The sequence below is a fragment of the Petaurus breviceps genome, unplaced genomic scaffold (genome assembly GCF_028583685.1).
Source record: "Petaurus breviceps papuanus isolate PSGF00001 unplaced genomic scaffold, PetGlider_PUasm1.0 175, whole genome shotgun sequence".
NCBI classification, from domain to species: Eukaryota; Metazoa; Chordata; class Mammalia; order Diprotodontia; family Petauridae; genus Petaurus; species Petaurus breviceps.
In genome coordinates, this window is record NW_027185764.1 from 30,549,712 (window position 1) to 30,569,627 (window position 19,916).

A 19,916-nucleotide genomic window follows, 5' to 3' on the forward strand; every position below is an offset into this window, starting at 1 on the left:
TTTAGAAAGTTACAAAAAAATTTTTTGCTTCTTTCATATTTCTACTCTCTTATCTGGCCAGTTCTGTTCCTCTGATGATCCTCACAACATTAATTTATGTAAGGGTTCAGGAGAGGCAGTGTTTTATTCAGTTTCATTTAGGCCCAGAGAACAAGAAGAGGGGCTAACAACTTTCAGTCACCAAGATAATTTATTTATAGTACACGTATAGCACAGGTTTTGTCATATTTCCTTCAATTGTCATCAAAAAAGAATTTAGTGGTCTGGGAACCTGTGACCTCAAATTCTTCTGTTTTAACATGAGTTCTCAAAATTGAGAGAAAGATCTTTGACCTCTAGAAGTATAAAAATAGAACTAGGGTTTGAAGTTAAATGACAATCTAAGAAAGGCCTAATGCTAAATTGAATTTGCTAGATTTCTGAATGTGTACTGCTAGTCGTTGATCAAGGCTAAGAGCCCATGTGCCAATGCCTGCATACACTCTAAGATATAAGAAGATACTAATGGTTTTTGTTATATTGCCAGATACAATTAGACTTATTCTCAAAATTTACTGTTGTTTGAATTTTTTGTAATTTATGATAACTTTATTTCACTCTTCAGTATTTGAAACTGGTTGTTACTGACTGTCGTGATCTACATCACCAATATATCTTTCACTTGTTTTTCCTTTCTATCAGAAATACACTCTGTTCTTGAATTATAACTTGAAGCTTTGTAGTCAGATGGAATTGCTTAAAAAGCACTTCAAAGGACATTTAAGTCTTAGAGTTGTGGTAAACTGGCTTAGTTGTTTAATAGAGAGCTCTGTATCAGATAATCATCCTCCAAGCAACTGCTTGCTATGATTAATATTGTTTCTGTTATGTCTGATCACTAGAAACATTGCTGACATTCAGCAAGGGTAGGCACTGAAAATCCCTTGAGTTGATTCAGCTGAGCCATTAGTCCCTTGAGCCATGTTTCAAGGAGTGTCTCAGCAACTTTTAAGAAAATTTAAAAAAAAAAAAGCTAGCCTAATCTACTTGGGGGCAGAGGTGAAGGTGTTAAAATGATGAAACATCAAAGTAGGTCTTTAGTGGAGGGAGTAAAATATAAGCTTCCAAAATTCACTACTAATCAGTGGATTTTTAGAAAGAACAAAAAGAATATTGATCTTGATATTCTGTACCCCAGGTTGAAGAGATTAGGCTTATGAAAATTCTCCAAGTACATTTACATAAGTGTGGGAAAAAATGGATCTTCAGTTTGCCCAGGGGACCTGCTTACCATTCACCAGAATGGAATTCCAAGTATCTATGTGTAGGACCTACATATATTCCTGATGGCAGAGTGATGGTCCCTAAGATATTTCCATATCACTTTTGTCTTTAGAGAATAGGGTAAAAGTTTCAGAATAAAAATATAGAATGACACTTTTGACTGTCGGGATAAAATTTTCTCTTTCACCTGTTGGAATATCAGAATGTAGTATATCTTGAGATGTAGTAGTATCTTGAATGTAGTATATCTTGAAATGAAATACTTTTAAAGTCTCTTTTTAAAAAAAAAGTTTTTTATAACACCCCTATATTTGATGAAATGTACTTAAACATTAAGTCACATTTATTATTTTCATATGGTTCTACTTTTAGCATCGGGAATTTGTTTCAGTGATAATGTGATATATTATACTTTTTAGTCTGGCAGCAGTGAAGCCATCCATGATACTTTTGGAAAATGTTAAAATGCATCTGAATCGTCCTGTATGGATTAATGCTGATATACTTCCTGGTCCCAATGGAAAAAACAATGAGTTGGATGCAAAGAAATTTCTAGACACTGTGACATCCTTTTTCCCAGATGTGACTTTGTCCCTGGGCTGGACAACTGGATGGCACCCTAATCAACTTAATGAAGGTAATAAAAATAAATAAGCATTTAATTGTATTTACTTATTCTTGATTTATACCATCTCTTCCCCTCAAAGGATTTTCAGCAACAAAACTGAAATACATATAAGGCATTACAACTAAAAATAGGGGGGAAAGAGGCGGCCAGGTGGCGCAGTGAGTAAGAGCACCGGCTCCAGTGTCTGGATGACCTGGGGATCGAATCTGGGCTCAGACACTTAGCACCCACCCAGAAACACCTGGCTCTGTAACCTTGAGCAAGTTACTTAACCCCAATTGCTTAGGGGTGGCCAGGTGGTGCAGTGAGTAAGAGCGCTGGCCCCAGCGTTGGGAGACCTGGGATCGGTTCCGGCCTCAGATACTCAGTACCCACACAAAAATAACTGGCCGTGTAACCTTGAGCATGTTACTTAACCCTGATTGCTTTAAAAAATAAAATAAAATAAAAATAGGGGGAAAAGTAGTTAAAAGTAACAATAGTTACTATTTATATGTAGGTAAAATGAAAACACCCTCCAGATTCAGTAAGTTTTTCCCTCCAGAATAACAAAAATGTTAAAGATATTGATGGATTCCTTCTGGTTCTTCAAATTTTCCAGTCTATAATGTAGTACCTCACATTTATTTATTTCTAAGTTTATTTCCATATTAGCCATGTTGAAAACACACACACAAAATAAGAAAAATAAAGGTAAAAAATTTTGGACTCAGTGTTCATCAGTTCTCTCTCTGGAAGTGGATTTCATCTTCGGTCTTTTGGAATTATCTTGGATCATTGTCTTGATCAGAGTAGCTAAGTCTTTCACAGTTGATCATCATTACAATGTTGCTGTTACTGAAGACAATGGTTTTTTGGTTCTGCTTATTTTACTTTGCATCAGTTCATGTAAGCCATCCTATGTTTTTCTGAAACCATCCTGCTTGTGATTTCATTTTTTCTTTTTTAAACTATTTATTTATTTATTGTTAGTTTTCAACTTTCATTTCCAAAGATTTTGAGTTCCAAATTTTCTCCCTGTCTTTCCCCTAACCCCCACCCCAAGATAGTGAGTCTACTGAATGCTCCTTCCCCCAATCTGTTCTCATATCCTCCTCCATCCCCCCCTAACTTTCTAGTAAGGCAAGATGGATTTCTGTACCCCAGTGCCCGTATATCTTATTTCCCAGTTGCATATAAAAAACAATTTTTTTTTTAACATTTGTTTTTAAAACTTTCATTTCTTGGGGGCAGCTAGGTGGTGCAGTGAATAGAGCACTGGCCCTGGAGTCAGGAGGAGGACCTCAGTTCAAATCTGGCCTCAGACACTTAATACAAAAACTAGCCATGTGACCTTGGGCAAGTCACTTAACCCCATTTGCCCTCCCCCCCCAAAAAAACAAAAAAAAAACCCCTTTGATATCCAGATTCTTTTCCTTCTTCCCTCCTCACCCACCCCAATTGGGAAGAAAAGCAATTCAGTATAGGTTGTACATGTGTGGTTATGCAAAACATTTCCATAGTAGTTATATTGTGAAAGACTAACTATATTTCCCTCCATCCTATTCTGCCCCCCACTTATTCTATTTTCTCCTTTGACTCTGTCCCTTTTCAAAAGTGTTAGCTTCTAATTACCCTCTCCCCTAATCTGCTCTCCCTTCTATCATCCCCCCTCTTATACCCTTCCCCCTACTTTCCTGTAGGGTAAGATACCAAATTGAGTATGAATGTTATTCCCTCCTTAAGCCAAATTCAATGAGAGTAAGGTTGACCCATTCCCTTTCACCTTCCTGTTCTTCCCCTCCATTGTAACAGTTTTCTCTTGCCTCTTTTATATGAGATAATTTACCCTATTCTATCTCTCCCTTTCTCCTCCCAATATATTCTTCTCTCACCTTTTAATTTTATTTTTGAGATATCATCCCTTCCTATTCAACTGATCCTGTGTCCACTGTCTGTGTCTACATGTACACACATAAACACACATTCATATATCTTCATACACACATACACCCTCCTATAAATACATATATGTCTATGTATGCATATATGTACATATATATTCCCTTCAACTATCTTCATACTGAGGAAAGTTTCATGAGTTACAATTATTGTTTTTCCATGTAAGAATGTAAATAGTTCAACTTTAATATGTTCCTTATGATCTCATTTTCCTGTTTACCTTCTCATGCTTCTCTTGCTTCTTGTATTTGAAAGTCATATTTTCTGTTCAGCTCTGTTTTTTTCATCAAGAATGCTTGAAAGTCCTCTATTTCATTGAATGTCCATATTTTTCTCTGAAGCATTATACTCAGTTTTGCTGGATAGGTGATTCTTGGTTTTAATCCTAGCTCTTTTCACCTCCAGAATATCATATTCCAAGCCCTTTGATCACTTAATGTAGAAGCTGCTAGATCTTGTGTTATCCTGATTATGTTTCCACAATACTCAAAATTGTTTCTTCCTGACAGCTTGTAATATTTTCTCCTTCAACTCTGGAATTTGGCTATAACAGGCGATCGGTGAATTCTTTCTATTTCTATTTTGCCCCCTGGTTCTAGAATATCAGGGCAATTTTCCTTGAGAATTTCTTTTTTTTTTAAATGCTTTATTAACTTCTGATTTACATCATTCGTTTCCGCCAGATTTAGAGTTACAAATTTTCTCCCCATTTTTCCACTACCCACCACCCCAAATAGCAGTCCCACAGGATATCCCCTCCTCCAATCTGCTCCCTCCCATACCCCTTTCTACTTTTTCCAGTGAATCTCTATGCCTTAGTGCCTGTATATCTTATTTCCCAATTACATGTAAAATAGTATTAATAATATTATATATATATACACACACATATATATATATGCATATATATATATATATTTGAATATTTGATTTTAAAACTTTGAATTCCAGATTCATTCCCTTCCTTTCTTGTCACCCACTCTTACTGGGAAGATAAGCAGTTCAGTATAGGTTGTACATATGTGGCTAATGCAAAACAATAACATAGTGGATATATTGTAAAAGACTGACTATATTTCCCTCCCTCCTATCCCACTTCCCACTTGTTCTATTCTCTACTTTGATCCCGTCCCTTTTCAAAAGTGGGTGCTTCCAACTTCCCTCCCCCCCAGCCTGCCCTCCCTTTCATCATCCCCCCTCTCATCCCCTACTCTCCTGGAGGGTGAGATACCCTATTTAGTGTGTATTTCATTCTCTCCTCAAGCCAAATTCAATGGGAATAAGGTTGACCATTCCCTTTTGCCTTCCTATTCTTCCCTTCCATTATAATCATTTTCTCTTGCCTCTTCTATATGAGATAGTTTACCCCATTCTCTCTCTCCCCATCTCCTCTCATTATATTCCTCTCTCACCTCTTAATTTCACCTTTTAAGTATCATCCCTTCCTGTTAAATTGGTCCTGTGCCCTCTATCTATGTATACCTGTAAACATATATACACACATTCACATATGTATTCATATGCCCATATACCCTCATGTATAGACATATATATATATATATATTTCTATTCCCTTCAACTACTGAGAAAAGTTTCGTAAGTTACAATTATTGTTTTTCCATGTAGGAATGTTAATAGTTCAATTTTGATAAGTTCCTTATGATTTCTTTTCCCTGTTTACCTTCTTTCTCATGCTTCTCTTATCTGAATGTCAAATTTTCTATTTGACTCTAGTTTTTTCAGCAAGAATGCTTGAAAGTCCTCTATTCCACTGAATGACCATATTTTCCCCTGAAACATGATACTCAGTTTTGCTGGGTAGGTGACTCTTGGTTTTAATCCCAGCTCCTTTGACCTCTGGAATATCATATTCCAAGCCCTTTGATTCCTCAGTGTAGAAGCAGCCAGATCCTGGGTTATCCTGATTGTGTTTCCACAATATTCAAATTGTTTCTTCCTGGCTGCTTGTAATATTCTCTCCTTAATCTGGGAATTCCAGAACCTGGCTATAATATTCCTGTGAGTTTTCTTTTTGGGATCTTTTTCAGGAGGGGATCGGTGGATTCTTTCTGTTTTGCCCTCTGGTACTAAAACATCAGGGCAGTTTTCTTTGAGAACTTCCTGGAGGATGATTTCTAGGTTCTTACTTTGATTATGGCTTTCAGGTAGTCCAATAATTTTTAAATTATCTCTCCTGGATCTGTTTTCCAGGTCAGTGGTTTTTCCCATGAGATATTTCACATTGCCTTCTATTCTTTCATTTGTTTGGATCTGTTTAACAGCATCTTGATTTCTCATAAAGTCATTAGCTTCCATTTGCTCCAGTCTAATTCTGAAGCAATGATTCTCCTCATTGAGCTTTTGAGATTTTTTTTCCATCTGGCAAATTCAGCTTTTTAAGGCATTCTTCTCCTCATTGCCTTTTTGAGCCTCTTTTGCCAGTTGAGTCAGTCTGTTTTTTAAGGTATTATTTTCCTTAGGCTGTTGACTCTCATTTCATAATTTTCTTGCTTTGTTCTCATTTCTCATCCCAGTTTTTCCTCCACTTCTCTTATCTGCTTCTTAAGGTACTCTATGGCCTGTAACCAGCTTATATTTTCCTTTGAAGCTTTTGGTGCAGGAGTTCTGACTTCACTGTTTTCCTCCTGTTCCATGCTTTGCTCCTTTTTGTCCCCAAAATAGGAGTCTAATGTTGGAGTCTTCTGTTTGTTTTGCTTCCTTTGCCTGGTCATGTCACCCCTCAGTCACTTGACCCCTGGGCTTTTTGCCACAGTAGGACTCTGCCACCAGACAGGGGAGCTTTCGTCCTAAACGCTGGGGTTTTCTCAGCTGCCAGAGGTATTAGATGGGTGCCCTCTCTGAGGTCTCCACACGCTCTGGCAAGCTGGACACACACCCCAGGACCTCCACCCTAGACTGCAATCCATATCCAAGCAGGTTAAAGCAAGAGCGATTACCCCTTAGACTGGTGCTTGGTCCCCCTACACTCAGCAGGCCAGGAGGTGAAGCTGCCACATGGTGCTGGCTGGCTGTGGCGGCGTCTCAGCGGCTTCTAGCCCTGGGGTCAAAAGCCATGCACTCCCACTTACTGGGTCCCAAAGTCCAGACTGCACTGACCTCTCACTTTGTCCTTTGCATCTATGTGTTGATAAATCTGGAAACAGCCACAGCTGCTTCCAATCTGGAGTCCCTCTGGCCGGTGGCTGGTCAGGCCCACCCTAGGGCTAAAGCCACGGTGTGGGGCTGGGCTCGGCTCCCAGAGTGTAGCGCTGGTCAATTCCTGCTGACCTGCCAGGCTGTCCTCAGAGGGAGGTTAGCTTCTCTGTGTCATTTTGTGGGTTCTGCAGCTCCAAAGTTTGTTTAGAGTCCCCTTTTTACATGGATTGGGGAGGGTGGAAGCCAGAGCTGCAGGGAGGTCGTGCTTCTGCCCCCCTGAGAATTTCTTGAAGGATGATTTCTATGTTCTTTTTTTGATCATGGCTTTCAGGTAGTCCAGTAATTTGAAAATTATCTCTCCTGGATCTGTTTTATAGTATCTTGATTTCTCATAAAGTCATTAGCTTTCATTTGCTCCAGTCTAATTTTGAAGGAATTATTCTCTTCAGTGATTTTTTACAATTCCTTTTCCATCTGGCAAATTCGACTTTTTAAGGCATTCCTCTCCTCTTTGGCTTTTTGGTCCTCTTTTGCCATTTCAATTAGTCTATTTTTTAAGGTGTTATTTTCTTCAGTATTTTTAGGTGTCTCCTTTAGTAGGCTGCTGACTTGCTTTTCATGATTTTATTATTTTTTCTTTTCTTTTTTTTTTTTTTGCTTTTTGGAGGGCAGTTGAGGTTAAGTGACTTGCCCAGGGTCACACGGCTAGTTTTTGTGTTAAGTATCTGAGGCCAGATGCGAACCCAGGTCCTCCTGACTCCAGTGCCGGTGCTCTATTCACTGAGCCACCTAGCCGCCCCCTCATGATTTTCTTGCATCATCATTCTCATTTCTCTTCCCAGTTTTTCCTCTACTTCTCTCACTTGATTTTCAAAATCCTTTTTTGAGCTCCTCCATTTTTCTTGAAGGATTTTGATGCAGGTTTGTAATCTTCTGGTTCCATGTTTTGATTCTCTTTGTCCCCCCCCAAAAAGTTCTATGGTCTGATTGTGTTTCCTCTGTTTGTTCATTTTGCCAGCCAGTTACTTGACTTTTGAGCTCTTTGCCATGGTAGAACTCTGCTTCCAGAGTGGAGAGAGCTCTGTCCCAAATTTCTGGGGTTTTCACAACTATTGTCAGAGCTATGAGGAGGGCACCCTCCCTACAGCCACCACAAATTCTGGCATGCTAGCATTCCTCACCCCAGGACCACAACCCAAGACTGCGACCCTGATCCAAGCAGGTCAAAGCAAGAGCAATTACCTTCTGAATGGTTGCTTGGTCCCCCTATGATCTGCAGGCCAGGAGCTCTGGAGGCAGCCATGTGGCACCAGCTGCAACCGCCGCCACTGCCACCTCTGTCACCCAGGGGTGCAGGGGCCAGACCATGCTCCTCTCTCATCCAGTCCCAACAGAGTTCCCTACTGACCTTTTACTTTCTCTTTGGTGTTTATGGGTTGAGAAGTCTGGAAACTGTCACAGCTGCTTGTGATTCACTCTCCTGAAGTCTGCTCTGGCTGGTCTGGGCCACATGTCTGGGCTGGCACAGCTCATGCAGGATTGTGTTCGGCTCCCAGGCTGGTGCGATAGATCCTTCCTGTCAGCCTGCCAGGCTACCTTCAGTAAGAGATTTGTTTCTCTCTGTCACTTTGTGGGTTCTGTAGCTCTAAAGTTTGTTTAGAGTGATTTTTTTACACATGTTGGAGGTGGTTGGAGCAGGAGCTCAAGCAAGTTCCTATTTTTACTCTGCCAATCAATCTTGGCTCTGCCTGTTATTTCTTATAGCACAATAGTATTCCATCGCAATCACATACCATAACTTTTTCAGTCATTCCCCAATTGATAGGTATTCCCTCAATTTCCAATTCTTTGCCACCACAAAAAAGAGCTGTTATAAATATTTTTGTACAAGTAGGTCCTTTTCCCTTTTCTTTGATCTTTATGGGATACAAACCTAGTAGGGACACTGCTGAGTCACAGGGTATACGCAGTTTTATAGTCCTTTGGGAATAGTTCCAAATAATCCTCCAGAATGACTGATCAATCTGAATGGTGTGAGGTGGCATCTCAGAGGTGTTTTAATTTTCATTTCTTGAAACAATAGTGATTTAGAGCATTTTTTCATGGGACTATTGATAGCTTTGATTTCTTCTTCTGAAAACTGCCTGTTTATATCATTTGACCATATGTCAATTGGGGAGTACCTCATAATCCTATAAATTTGGCTCATTTCCCTATGGAATGAGGCCTTTTATCTGATAAACCACTGTAAATTTTTTCCCCCAGTTTCCTGTTTTCCTTTTAATTTTGGCTGCATTCATTTTGTTTGTGCAAAAGTTTTATTTTAATTTATTTATTTACTTTTAGTTTACAACATTCAGTTTCACAATCCCTTGAGTTTCAAATTTTCTCTCCCTCTCCTCCCTACCCCCAGTGGTGGCATGCAATCAAATATAGGATCTACAAATACCTTTACATTAAACTGATTGTAAAGAAGGATTATAACCAGAGGAGTAAACAATGAGAAAGAAGAAAACAAAACAAGAGAGAGCAAGTGGTTTGTTTCAATCTGCATTCTGACTCTGTAGTTTTTTCTCTGGATGTGGATATCCCTTTCCATCACGAGTCTTTTGGAGTTGTCTTATAACCTTGCATTGCTGAGAGAAGCCCAGTCTATCATAGTTAGTCGTCACACATATGATATGTCTGTAATTGTGTACAAAGCTCTCCTGGTTCAGCTCTCCTCAGCATCAGTTTATATAATTCTCTCGAGGTCATTATGAAGTCTGTCTGCTCCTCATTTCTTATAGCACAATAATATTCCATTACATTAGGGGCGGCCAGGTGGCTCAGCAAGTAAGAGCACCGGCTCCAGTGTCGGGATGACCTGGGGATCAAATCCGGGCCCAGATACTTAGCACCACACCCAGAAATAACTGGCCGTGTAACCTTGAGCAAGTTACTTAACCCCAATTGCTTTAAAAAAAAAATTCCATTACATTCATATACCACAACTTGTTCAGCCATTCCCCAATTGATGGGCATCCCCTTTATTTTCACTTCTTTGACACCACAAAAAGAGCTGCTATAAATATTTTTGTACATATGGGTCCTCCTTCCACTTGTATGATCTCTTTGGAATACAGTCCTAGAAGTGGTATTGCTGGGTCAAAGGATATGCACATTTTTATAGCCTTTTGGGCGTAGTTCCAGATTGCTCTCCAGAATGGTTAGATCAGCTCACAACTCCACCAACAATGCATTAGTGTTTCAATTTGCCCACATCCTCTCCAGCATTTATCATTTTCCTGTTTTGTCATCTTAGCCAATCTGAGCAGTGAGATGTGGTACCTCATAGTTGTTTTGATATACATTTCTCTAATCAATAATGATTTAGAGCATTTTTTCATATTGTGCAAAAGTTTTTTAATTTCATGTAATCAAAATTGTTTGTTTTATTTCCCATGATCCTCTCTAGCTCTTGTTTGGTAATAAACTCTTCCCTTACTATAGATCTGACAGGTATGTTTTTCCATGCTCCACTAATTCACTTATGATATTACCCTTTATGCCTAAATTGTTGTCTATTTTGATCTTAGCTTGGTATATGGGGTGAGATACTAGTCTGTGCCTAGTTTCTGCCAAGCTGCTTTCCAGTTTTCCTAGCAATTTTTGTCATACTCTAGATCACTATGGTCATTTACTATAGTGCTTTGTGTACCTAATCTGTTCCACTGATCCTTCACTCTCTTTCTTAGCCAGTATCATATTCTTTCATGATTACTGTTATAATACAGTTTTAAATCAGATTACCTCACATTTCAATATCAAGCAATAAACATTTAGTAAGCATTTACGAGGATGAGCCAAACCTATTACTCAGTTCTCTATCAGACGCCTTAACTCTGTCAATACTAGATGTAATGTCTAGGGTCTGGACTTCAAGAGGGAACAGAGCCTTTGTCTGAGGTCTCAGGTGAAAAATATTATCTAAGACAGTAGTGATATTGTAGAAGTAGCATTACAGTTCTGCTATGGACATGACATGCTTTTATTTCTTTCTGACTTTGTATTTAGGTTTCAATATTTAAGTTTATGATTTAAAAAAGCAAAACAAAACTTGAACTTAACAGACAAAAAAAAAATAGGATTACAACAGAGCATTTGCCCAGGCTAGGGCTATTCCCAGATAACTCTTTGCTCTGCAGCTTTCTTCTCCTCTAAGTATAGGTCTCTGGTGGGTAAGGGTTAAGGAAAGGCCTGCTGTATAGAATTAAAAGCTTTACTGGCTTAGAGTTGAGTGCTTATGGAATTATATAGTCAGGTTTTGGTGTAGTGTCTGGGTTTCTAAGCCATAAAGGAGGTGAGTTCACCAAGAACTTGAAGGTTGGGTTCCTCCCTCTACCACAGATCAAGTGAGGGCTGCATAGAGGGTCACAATTCTGGGGCTTTGGTTCCAGTCCTGTGCAGCTGCAATTGCATTGCATTCATAGAAGGAGAGGATATATAGTCTGGCACTTTTATTCCCACTCATTTCCTTTAGCTCACATGTAAGTGTCTTGGGTACTTTCTTGTTTCAATGTCTTATTTATCTCAACACTTAGCTTATCAGGAGTTATAACAGGAAACCCAGGTATGCCTACTCCTGCAGCCACCGCCCAACCTACTGACCACTATGCTGAGAGGCTGGGTGTGAATCCACTCAAGAGACCTCCGCAGAAGAGGGATGAGGAGGGCAGAGCCCAGGTTTAAGTAGTGAGGGCTACCTGCTTGCTTACCTGGAGTCAGTCCAGTGTAGTGCTGGAACCAGCTCATACTGTCTCTCAACAGCTGATTGTTAAATTTTCAGCCTGAGCATTTACACCTTGGAAATTGGCAAATGCTACAAATCAGAACTTGATTTATTGTTTTGTTGATTGTCTAGACTTAAGAAAGAGATGGAGAAAATGTTAATAAAGCACACTAAATTTAAGTGTCCTGGAAAGGAGTTCCCTTACCCTCCCACCCCCAATCTAGTTGTTAAGTATTTATCTTCATACTTCTGCCTGGGGGACTGGAGTCTAAATGTCAGTTCTTATTCATTTGCTTAAAGTTCTTTTAAACTACTTTAAATTGAGTAGCTTTCTCTCTTCCTTATTTCAGAGACAGTGAAACTGTAGCAGGGAAGGACCCATTTAATTGCCCTTGGTCATGAATCTACTGTGAGTAGGATCTGAGATCTCTTTTGTGGTTCTCAGTCCTAACTGATTTTATATCAAAAGATGTGAATATCTACTTTTATACTTTATGAAAAATGTTCTTCTATTTATAGGTTTTGAAATCATTCTTGTTCTTAAGTTATTTAAATAACCAAAAAGAATGGAATGTTTAGCATAGTCCAGAATGAAATTTTAGTTCTAACTTTGAATTAACTTATCAGAATTTAAGTTTATTCTAAGCATTTGCATATTTTATAGTAAATCCTTAACTAAAGCTATATAAAACAGATTATATACTAGGTCCAATCTTATTCAATGGGTAGTTACAAAAAAATTCATCATACCATGAGCCACTCAGAATTGAGAGTTCTGGAGACCATTGGTTTCTAGACTTTTTTTGATTGTTCACCCTATCAATAAAAAAATGTTTGAGTATACTCCTGATATATGTGTGTTATTTGTAAAATAAATTTTAAAAAATTGTCCAAAAAAAAGATCATTGCCCGACATACTACCAATAATCTCCATATTTTTTTTTTTTTACTGAGGCTTTTGTGTATGTGTGTATTTTCTTTTTAAGGCATTTGGGATGAAGTAACTTGCCTGGAGTCTCATAGCTAGTAAGTGTCTGAGGTCAAATTTGAACTCGGGCCTCCTGACTCCAGAGCTGGTGCTCTATATATCCACTGCACTGCCTAGCTGCCCCTATATTTTTTAATGTATTTTTTTCTAAATTAAATTCTGTGTATGTGGATACTTTTTTCTCTATGTCTTCATCTCCAAAATCTAAATAAGAACATATGACATTCTGTGAGTAATTAAAAACTTTACTTTTTCTGCGTATTCGTCTCACTCAGAGTTCAAAGGGTTTAAATAAACATTCTAGAGCTAAAAAGGACCTTGGAAATTATCTAGTCCAATTTTCCTTTTTAATAGGAAGGAAAAGGCTTTACAGATACATACCTGTGGATAGATGACCTAGAGCTAGAACTAGAAACTAGATCTTAACATGCTAATGAGTTTTTTCACTCCATCATATTTTGTATTTAAATTTTCTGATAAATTGAGTAAAAATTTCAAATGATCATAAAAAATATAAATACGTATTTGTACTATTGTATGCTGACATTATCTACATTATAAAACAGACAAAACAGACATTTAAAAAAGAATGAAATAACGATGAAAAGCAATATTTTAAAATTTTGTTAACAGTATAGAAACCTTTTTACTCTTGAGAGCAATGTGATTGATTATACAGAATTCACATGGGAATTTCTTTTTCAAATGCTAATTTTTAATTGAAAGATATACAAAATACATATAACAAAATAATAGGTCATAGTAGTGAACATAATAGATTTCAGCAGGAGTCATTTCTCTGTGTAAACATTTAGTATATATAATGCAAAATCAACAAGCAAAAGTAAATTGTCTCTGATTTCCACTCAGTACAAAGCTTTCAATATAAATCCATATTATTTTTAATTTATGTGGTTCTACTTACTGAATGGGATTATATTTTAATTTTCTATTCATGTTTATGTATTTTAATTGTGTTTTTGTATGAGTGTGAGAAACTAATAAGGAAGGAGAAAGAAAAGTAGAAAGACCAGAAAGTTAGATTGGAGCCCAGTTACAAAGGGATCAGATGGAGGCTTTGTATTTGATCCTAGAAGTGATAGTAAGCTACTGAAGTTGACGTGGTTGGACTTGGGCTTTAGGAAAATCACTTTAACTACTCAGTGGAGGGTGGATTGAAGCAGGGAGAGGCTTGAGCACTGCATTAGTCCACTTAAGAGATGATTAGGTGTTGAACTAGGGTGATATCTGTGCTAGAGTGATAGAGAGATGTGTAGATCTAAACAGCCAGATTTGGCAACTGCCAAATGCCAGGATTCTCTGAATTGTCTTTTTTGTTGTGTCATATGATATAATAATATTCTATAATGTTCATAAACCATAGATTATTTAGTCATTCCCCAATATTCCCCACTAGGGAAATGTTTTACATATAGATTCTTTTCCTTTCTCTTTGATCTCTTTTGGGTAGAGGCCTTGTAGTGGTCAAAGGATATGCACAAGTTAATGACTTCTGGGCCGGTAGTTCTAAATTGCATTCCATAATATCAGGACCAATTTTCAGTTCCACCAAAAGTTCATTACTGTGTCTGTTTTCCCATAGCTTCCCCATCATTTGTCTTCTTTCTCAATCTGATGGCTATGTGATAGAACCTTAGAGTTGCTTTAATTTACTTTTTCTAATTACTAGTTATTTAGAGTGTTTTTTTTATATGTTAATGGATAGCATGGATTTCTTCCTTTGAAAACTGCCTGTTCATATCCTCTGTACATTTATTAGGTAATAGTTTTTGTTCTTATATTTGAATCAGTTCTTTATATCTCTTGGATATTAACCTTTATCAAAGAAACTTGCTGCAAAAATTTCCCCAGTTACCTGTTTTCCCTCTAATTTTAACTTTATCAGGTTTTTTTGTACAAACTTTAAAAAAATCTAATCAGTATTGTCTGTTTTGTCTTCTGTTCTGTATCCATTGGTCATGAATTCTTCCCCTGTCCATAGATCTGAAAGGTACTTTTCTTGGCCTTATAATTTGTTTATGATGTCACTTTTTATATCTGAGTCATGTATCCAATTTAGAGCTTACCTTAGTGTGTGGTTTGAGATGTTGGTCTATACCTAATTTTTGCAATGGTTGATTATCTTGTTAGTTAAAGGCACAGTCTTGTCATTTACTCCTATCACCCTTTCCAAACAAACAGCAGAAGAGATCAAAACTTAGTTACATAAATATGTCTCTCTGTCAGTGATGTGTACTAATTATTTCTTAGGATTCTAGTAGAAACATTTACATTTTTATCTTTCTTTTTCCTTCAGGCTACAGTTGGACAATGGTGAAAGATATGGAATATATATGTAATAAACTAAATCAGCCTATAACATTTCCTGTCAGAGCAGCATTAGTTAGGCAATCTTATCATCAGTTGCTTTGGCTAGTAGAGCAATCAAATAGGTAAGTAAATACATAATGTTTATATTTTAATGGGCTGAGATAAATGTAAGATTTATTATGTATGACTTTGCTATCTATAGCCCTCAAAATTAATATATGAGTATTTGCATATAAAATCACATTCCCCCTAATATTTCTATTAAACTTTCAGAAATTTGCTTTTTTAAGAAAAAATATTGCTTCCAATATGTATTAAAATTCTATTTAAAATTACTAACTCCTACTGTGGACATCATCCTGTCTTTGTCAATGAGTGCTCTATGCAAATTTGAATTTTCCTGAATATTTCTGCAATGTCTAGCCCCTTCATATCCAGTGTATAATATAGCAAGGTAGAAATGTCATTCAAAAAAATTAATTTAGAGATATTATCCAGACACAAACAAATGCATGCAGGAGAAATCTCTGATGGAGTTGACACAGTTTTGAAGGCACTCAGTGATTGATTTTTAAGTCAATTCAAGGAGAGAAAGCCGCCAAAAGAGTGGAAGAAATTGCAGATAATATTAGTACTTCAAAACAGGTGAATAAGAGGACATCCAGACTGTATGCCTACTTTCTTATCTCTGCAGAATTTTCATGTGAATAGTTCATTGAAAGTATACTTGATGAAAACACAAGGTGGGAAGAAGAGGAGAAAGGAATAAATATTTATTAAGTGCCCACTATATGGCAGGCACTGTGCAAAGTGCTTTACAAATACTGTGTCATTCAAAAATGGAATTAAGGAGGCTCTCCCAAATGATTTACCACAGTCATACATCTGACAGAGAAGTGCAGAGAATCCAAGATCCTGGTGTGTTATTTTGGTAATTTGGTTAATTAATTAATTAATTAGTTAATTAATTTTTTTGCCTTTTTTATGGAGGGCAATTGGGGTTAAGTAACTTGCCCAAGGTTACATGGCTAGTTTTTTGTTTTGTGTGTGTGTGTGTGTGTGTGTGTGTGTGTGTGTGTGTGTTAAGTGTCTGAGGCCTAATCTGAACCCAGGTCCTCCTGACTCTAGGGTGGAATTTTACTCACTGTGCCACCTAGCTGCCCTGGTAAATTAATTTAAAAATCATTTACTTAGTTAAACAAAAAGCAGCTTTAAAGATTCTCCCCCAAGAAGGTGTCTCTTGTGCATATCAAGAGCATACAGAATTTCATGATAATTTCAATCACAAATATAATTGATTCAATATTTCTCTAAGGCATTAAACAGGGAGGCTTGCTGATCAAAGTGATTTACCTTTTGTATGTAGGTTCACTTGTACAAAATCCAAGATTTCTGATGCTGCTGTTTGTAGATACTGATTATCTGGAGCCCTGGAATTCTAATAAGCCTACTTGCTGATATCTAGTTACTGAGGAGAAACTGACCAAACAGTACATTCTGGAACAACCAAATGGATAAAAATTTTGTATTATTCAGATTATGACATGCAGTTAGATGAAGCAGTTCATTAAGTCAGATTATCAGTACATATATCTTAGACAGGCATTGCCTATGAGCTCAGAATTGAATAGAATATCAGGCTAGACTATATTAGAGAAATCACACTGCACTTTCAGTAATCCCAACCTGATTCTGCTACACATGCCCTCATCTTGAACACCACTATTCTTCCATGTTAAGTCTTTTTTTTGGTGCTTCAGGAAGCTCTTTTAACGATCTTGCAGCGATTTGAGGTAATCATTTTGAAGAGCAGTTATTCTTGTACTCTGTGCCTACAAAGCACTGGTTAGTAGCTTAAAATTTAATGTATTTCAATTCTTGTAAATATGTTTTTAAGCCACAATTTCCTATTACTGTTTTATCATGAACTCTTTAAACACATTATAATATACTGACTAAAGGCCACCACCCTTAAATATAGGCTTCAGTCTTTGAAAGAATAAAAGATATGTACACTGAAAGAAATTACATAAACCACATATTTAGTCCATGTTTTTAATACTTCAATTCAAAGAAAGATATTTTACTAATTTTTATCATCACTCTTCTCTTCATCTTTATCACTTTCATTGTTGTCCTTTTATTAAGAATGTGATTACAGGCAACACTCCGGTTTTAGAATTTCTCCGCCATAGAATGGTGGAGAAATAGACATGTAACTATTTCTAAAAAGAAATTTAGAATTTCTCCACCATAGAATGCCATAGAAGAGTGAGAGTGCTGTGAGAGCACCAAAGAATGACCTAGCACGGACTTACTCTGTGTCTAATACAAGCAAACTTTTAATAAATTTTACTTTTCTTTGGCTGAGAAGACTCACATCGAATTCATTGGGCAGGACCTGCTGGCGTGTTGGTATTTTGGGGTCTCCAGAGCAATCCTAACCCTCTTAGTGGGTTCTGTGGCATTCTATGGCGTTCTTACTCTTGGCGCACTCACTATTCCATGGCGCTCTCACTATTCTATGGCGCTCTCTCTCTCTCTTCCATGGGGCTCTCACAAACATGAAGACAGGATGGGGTCTTATATACAGAAGGTTGTGGGAGGAATCTAGGAGTGGTCTAGGGGAGGAGTTTGGGGAGGGTATTCAGGAGGAGTTAATGAGGTCAATGAGTGATTAAGGGTGGGAAGCCACCTGGAGACCACCAACAATGGTGGGCTAGGCCAGTTCAAGGGTGGGAAGTCTAGCAACAGACCTGCCTCATCAAATGGGATGACCTGCCTCATCAAATTCAATCAGGAATCCAAGGGCGGTTCCCAGAGCCTGTACCTCAAGGACTCAAAGAGAGCTCGAGGGGGCTCCCAGAGCCCAGACCTCATCAATAATGGGGTAAGAATATGGCTTCATCAAGAAGATGTTATATATAATATATATATTATATATAAATTATGTCAGATTAACCTCATTTCCTTTTTTTGATGGGGTTATTGGACTGATCAGACATGTAACTAGATTTTGTTAAAGCATTTGATGAAGTTTCTCATCTTTTCATAACCCTTGTGTCAGAGCCTCTGTACTGGCACAAATGGTCTAAAAACCCTTTGAGAATCTTCTGCTTCTTTAGCTCCTTCACCTTTCCAAACCCCAATTTTAAAGCAGACTCTGTTCTAAGAAAAAAGACAAACGAAATTGGGAGGGCGTGTCCATGTTTTAATTTCTCTCAAACTGGCTTGATGTGCATTGTATGGGAGTTATAATCCAGAACTGGCTCGATTTGGGATTTGGGGGTTCAGGGTTATATGCTCTTCGAAGAGTAGGTATTCCCAAGGGGTGCCAATCAACTCTGATTGGTAAGCACACTGGGAGGTGGACTATATTAAAATGAGGTCTTGAGTACATGATTTAGGTCACTTAATCTTGGTACAATACCTTTTCAACAGGGACTGATATCACCTATCATCATTCTATCTTCAGAAAAACATACTTGTTCTATCAGACCACCTCCCAGTCTTGGACTGTCTAGGCAAAAGAATCTAACTCCACCCAAGCCTGAGTAGGATAAAATCAGTTCAGGCTTGAGTCGATTTGACCAGGAAAAGAAGATTTAATACAATTTCATCATCATCAGTAAAGGGTCTTCTAAAGGGGAAACTCTGAGTCTCTAAGACACCAATTACTAAGATTTAAAATAATTTTTCACAACCTCCTCTCAAGTAACTTGAGAACCTTGAAATTTGATACTTCCTTTCTTCCTAAAGACTAAGCTCCAGTAGCTCCCAGTTATCTTAAGGATCAAATATAAATTTCTCTGTATAGCTTACCTGGCCCTCACTTACCTTTCTAGTCTTATTATCCATTACTCCACTCCATGTGCAGTTCACCTAGATTACCTTTTTTGCTGGTTACATGGTTCTCTATCTCCTATCTCCATACTTTTGCATTGACTGCCCCTTGTGTCTGAAATGCACTCTCTCTCTACCTCCAATTCTCAGAATCTAAAATTTCCTTCAAAGATTAGCACAAAGTCACCTACTTATATGAGGGTTTACACTTGTATTGATGCCCCCTACGAGCCACATTTGAATTGATGCCATTTATAAGCCCTGCTAAACATTTTAATAACTAACAACAACAAGCAGAATTTATTAAGCTCTTATTGAGTGCCATCACTGTGCCAGGCACTGAGAATATAAATATAAACAATGGGAAAGCCCTTGCTCTCAAGGAGCTTACATTTTAATGAGGGAAGGCAGCCCATGGAGCTAAAAGGGAAAGGGATCAGGAGTTCAGCCTGGAAAGGAATGAAATCATACCTGGTGTGGCCTCCTCCTTAAAATGGAGGAACCAACCAATCAAAGGGAGAGGTGGAAGGGTGGAGGATACTTCCAATGTGAAGTTCAGGCTGGTATGAACTTCCAGGGAAGCAGAGGTTATTGGGGCATTGTAGAGAAAGTCAGAGGATTGGGAATACATCATGGAGGAGAATGAAGACTTTCCTAGAACCTAGGACATACCAACATTGAAGGATGTTCATTGCAGTATAATTCTGGGCTGAATACATGTAAAAATATGAGGTGGTTATTGTATACCAAGGTAACATAGGGTATTTGCAAGCGAGGAGAAGAAGAAGAAACACTTTTAAAGGTGCACTGAATCAGTGTAATAGTCTGAGAATTTTGGGGGAAATAATCAATGAGCCTGTCATATAGGTAGAAAGACTGACTTTTCTTCTTGAGTAATGAAAGCTCCTTGAGATTAAGGATTCCTTCCTTCCTTCCTTCCTTCCTTCCTTCCTTCCTTCCTTCCTTCCTTCCTTCCTTCCTTCCTTCCTTCCTTC

At 37.8% G+C, this 19,916-nt stretch overlaps 1 protein-coding gene across 4 annotated transcripts in view; it reads left to right on the top strand.

Annotated features, from left to right (window-relative positions):
- FAM151B (family with sequence similarity 151 member B) overlaps positions 1-19,916 on the top strand; it is a 51,879-nt gene that overhangs the window by 28,235 nt on the left and 3,728 nt on the right. For 3 of the 4 annotated variants that reach the window (XM_069085021.1, XM_069085023.1, XM_069085022.1), the window contains 3 exons: positions 1,683-1,900; positions 15,065-15,200; positions 17,879-17,968. In XM_069085021.1, coding sequence (XP_068941122.1) covers positions 1,683-1,900; positions 15,065-15,200; positions 17,879-17,968 — 444 coding nt within the window. The remainder of the gene's footprint in view (positions 1-1,682; positions 1,901-15,064; positions 15,201-17,878; positions 17,969-19,916) is intronic. The other variant, XM_069085020.1, reaches the window with a different exon arrangement.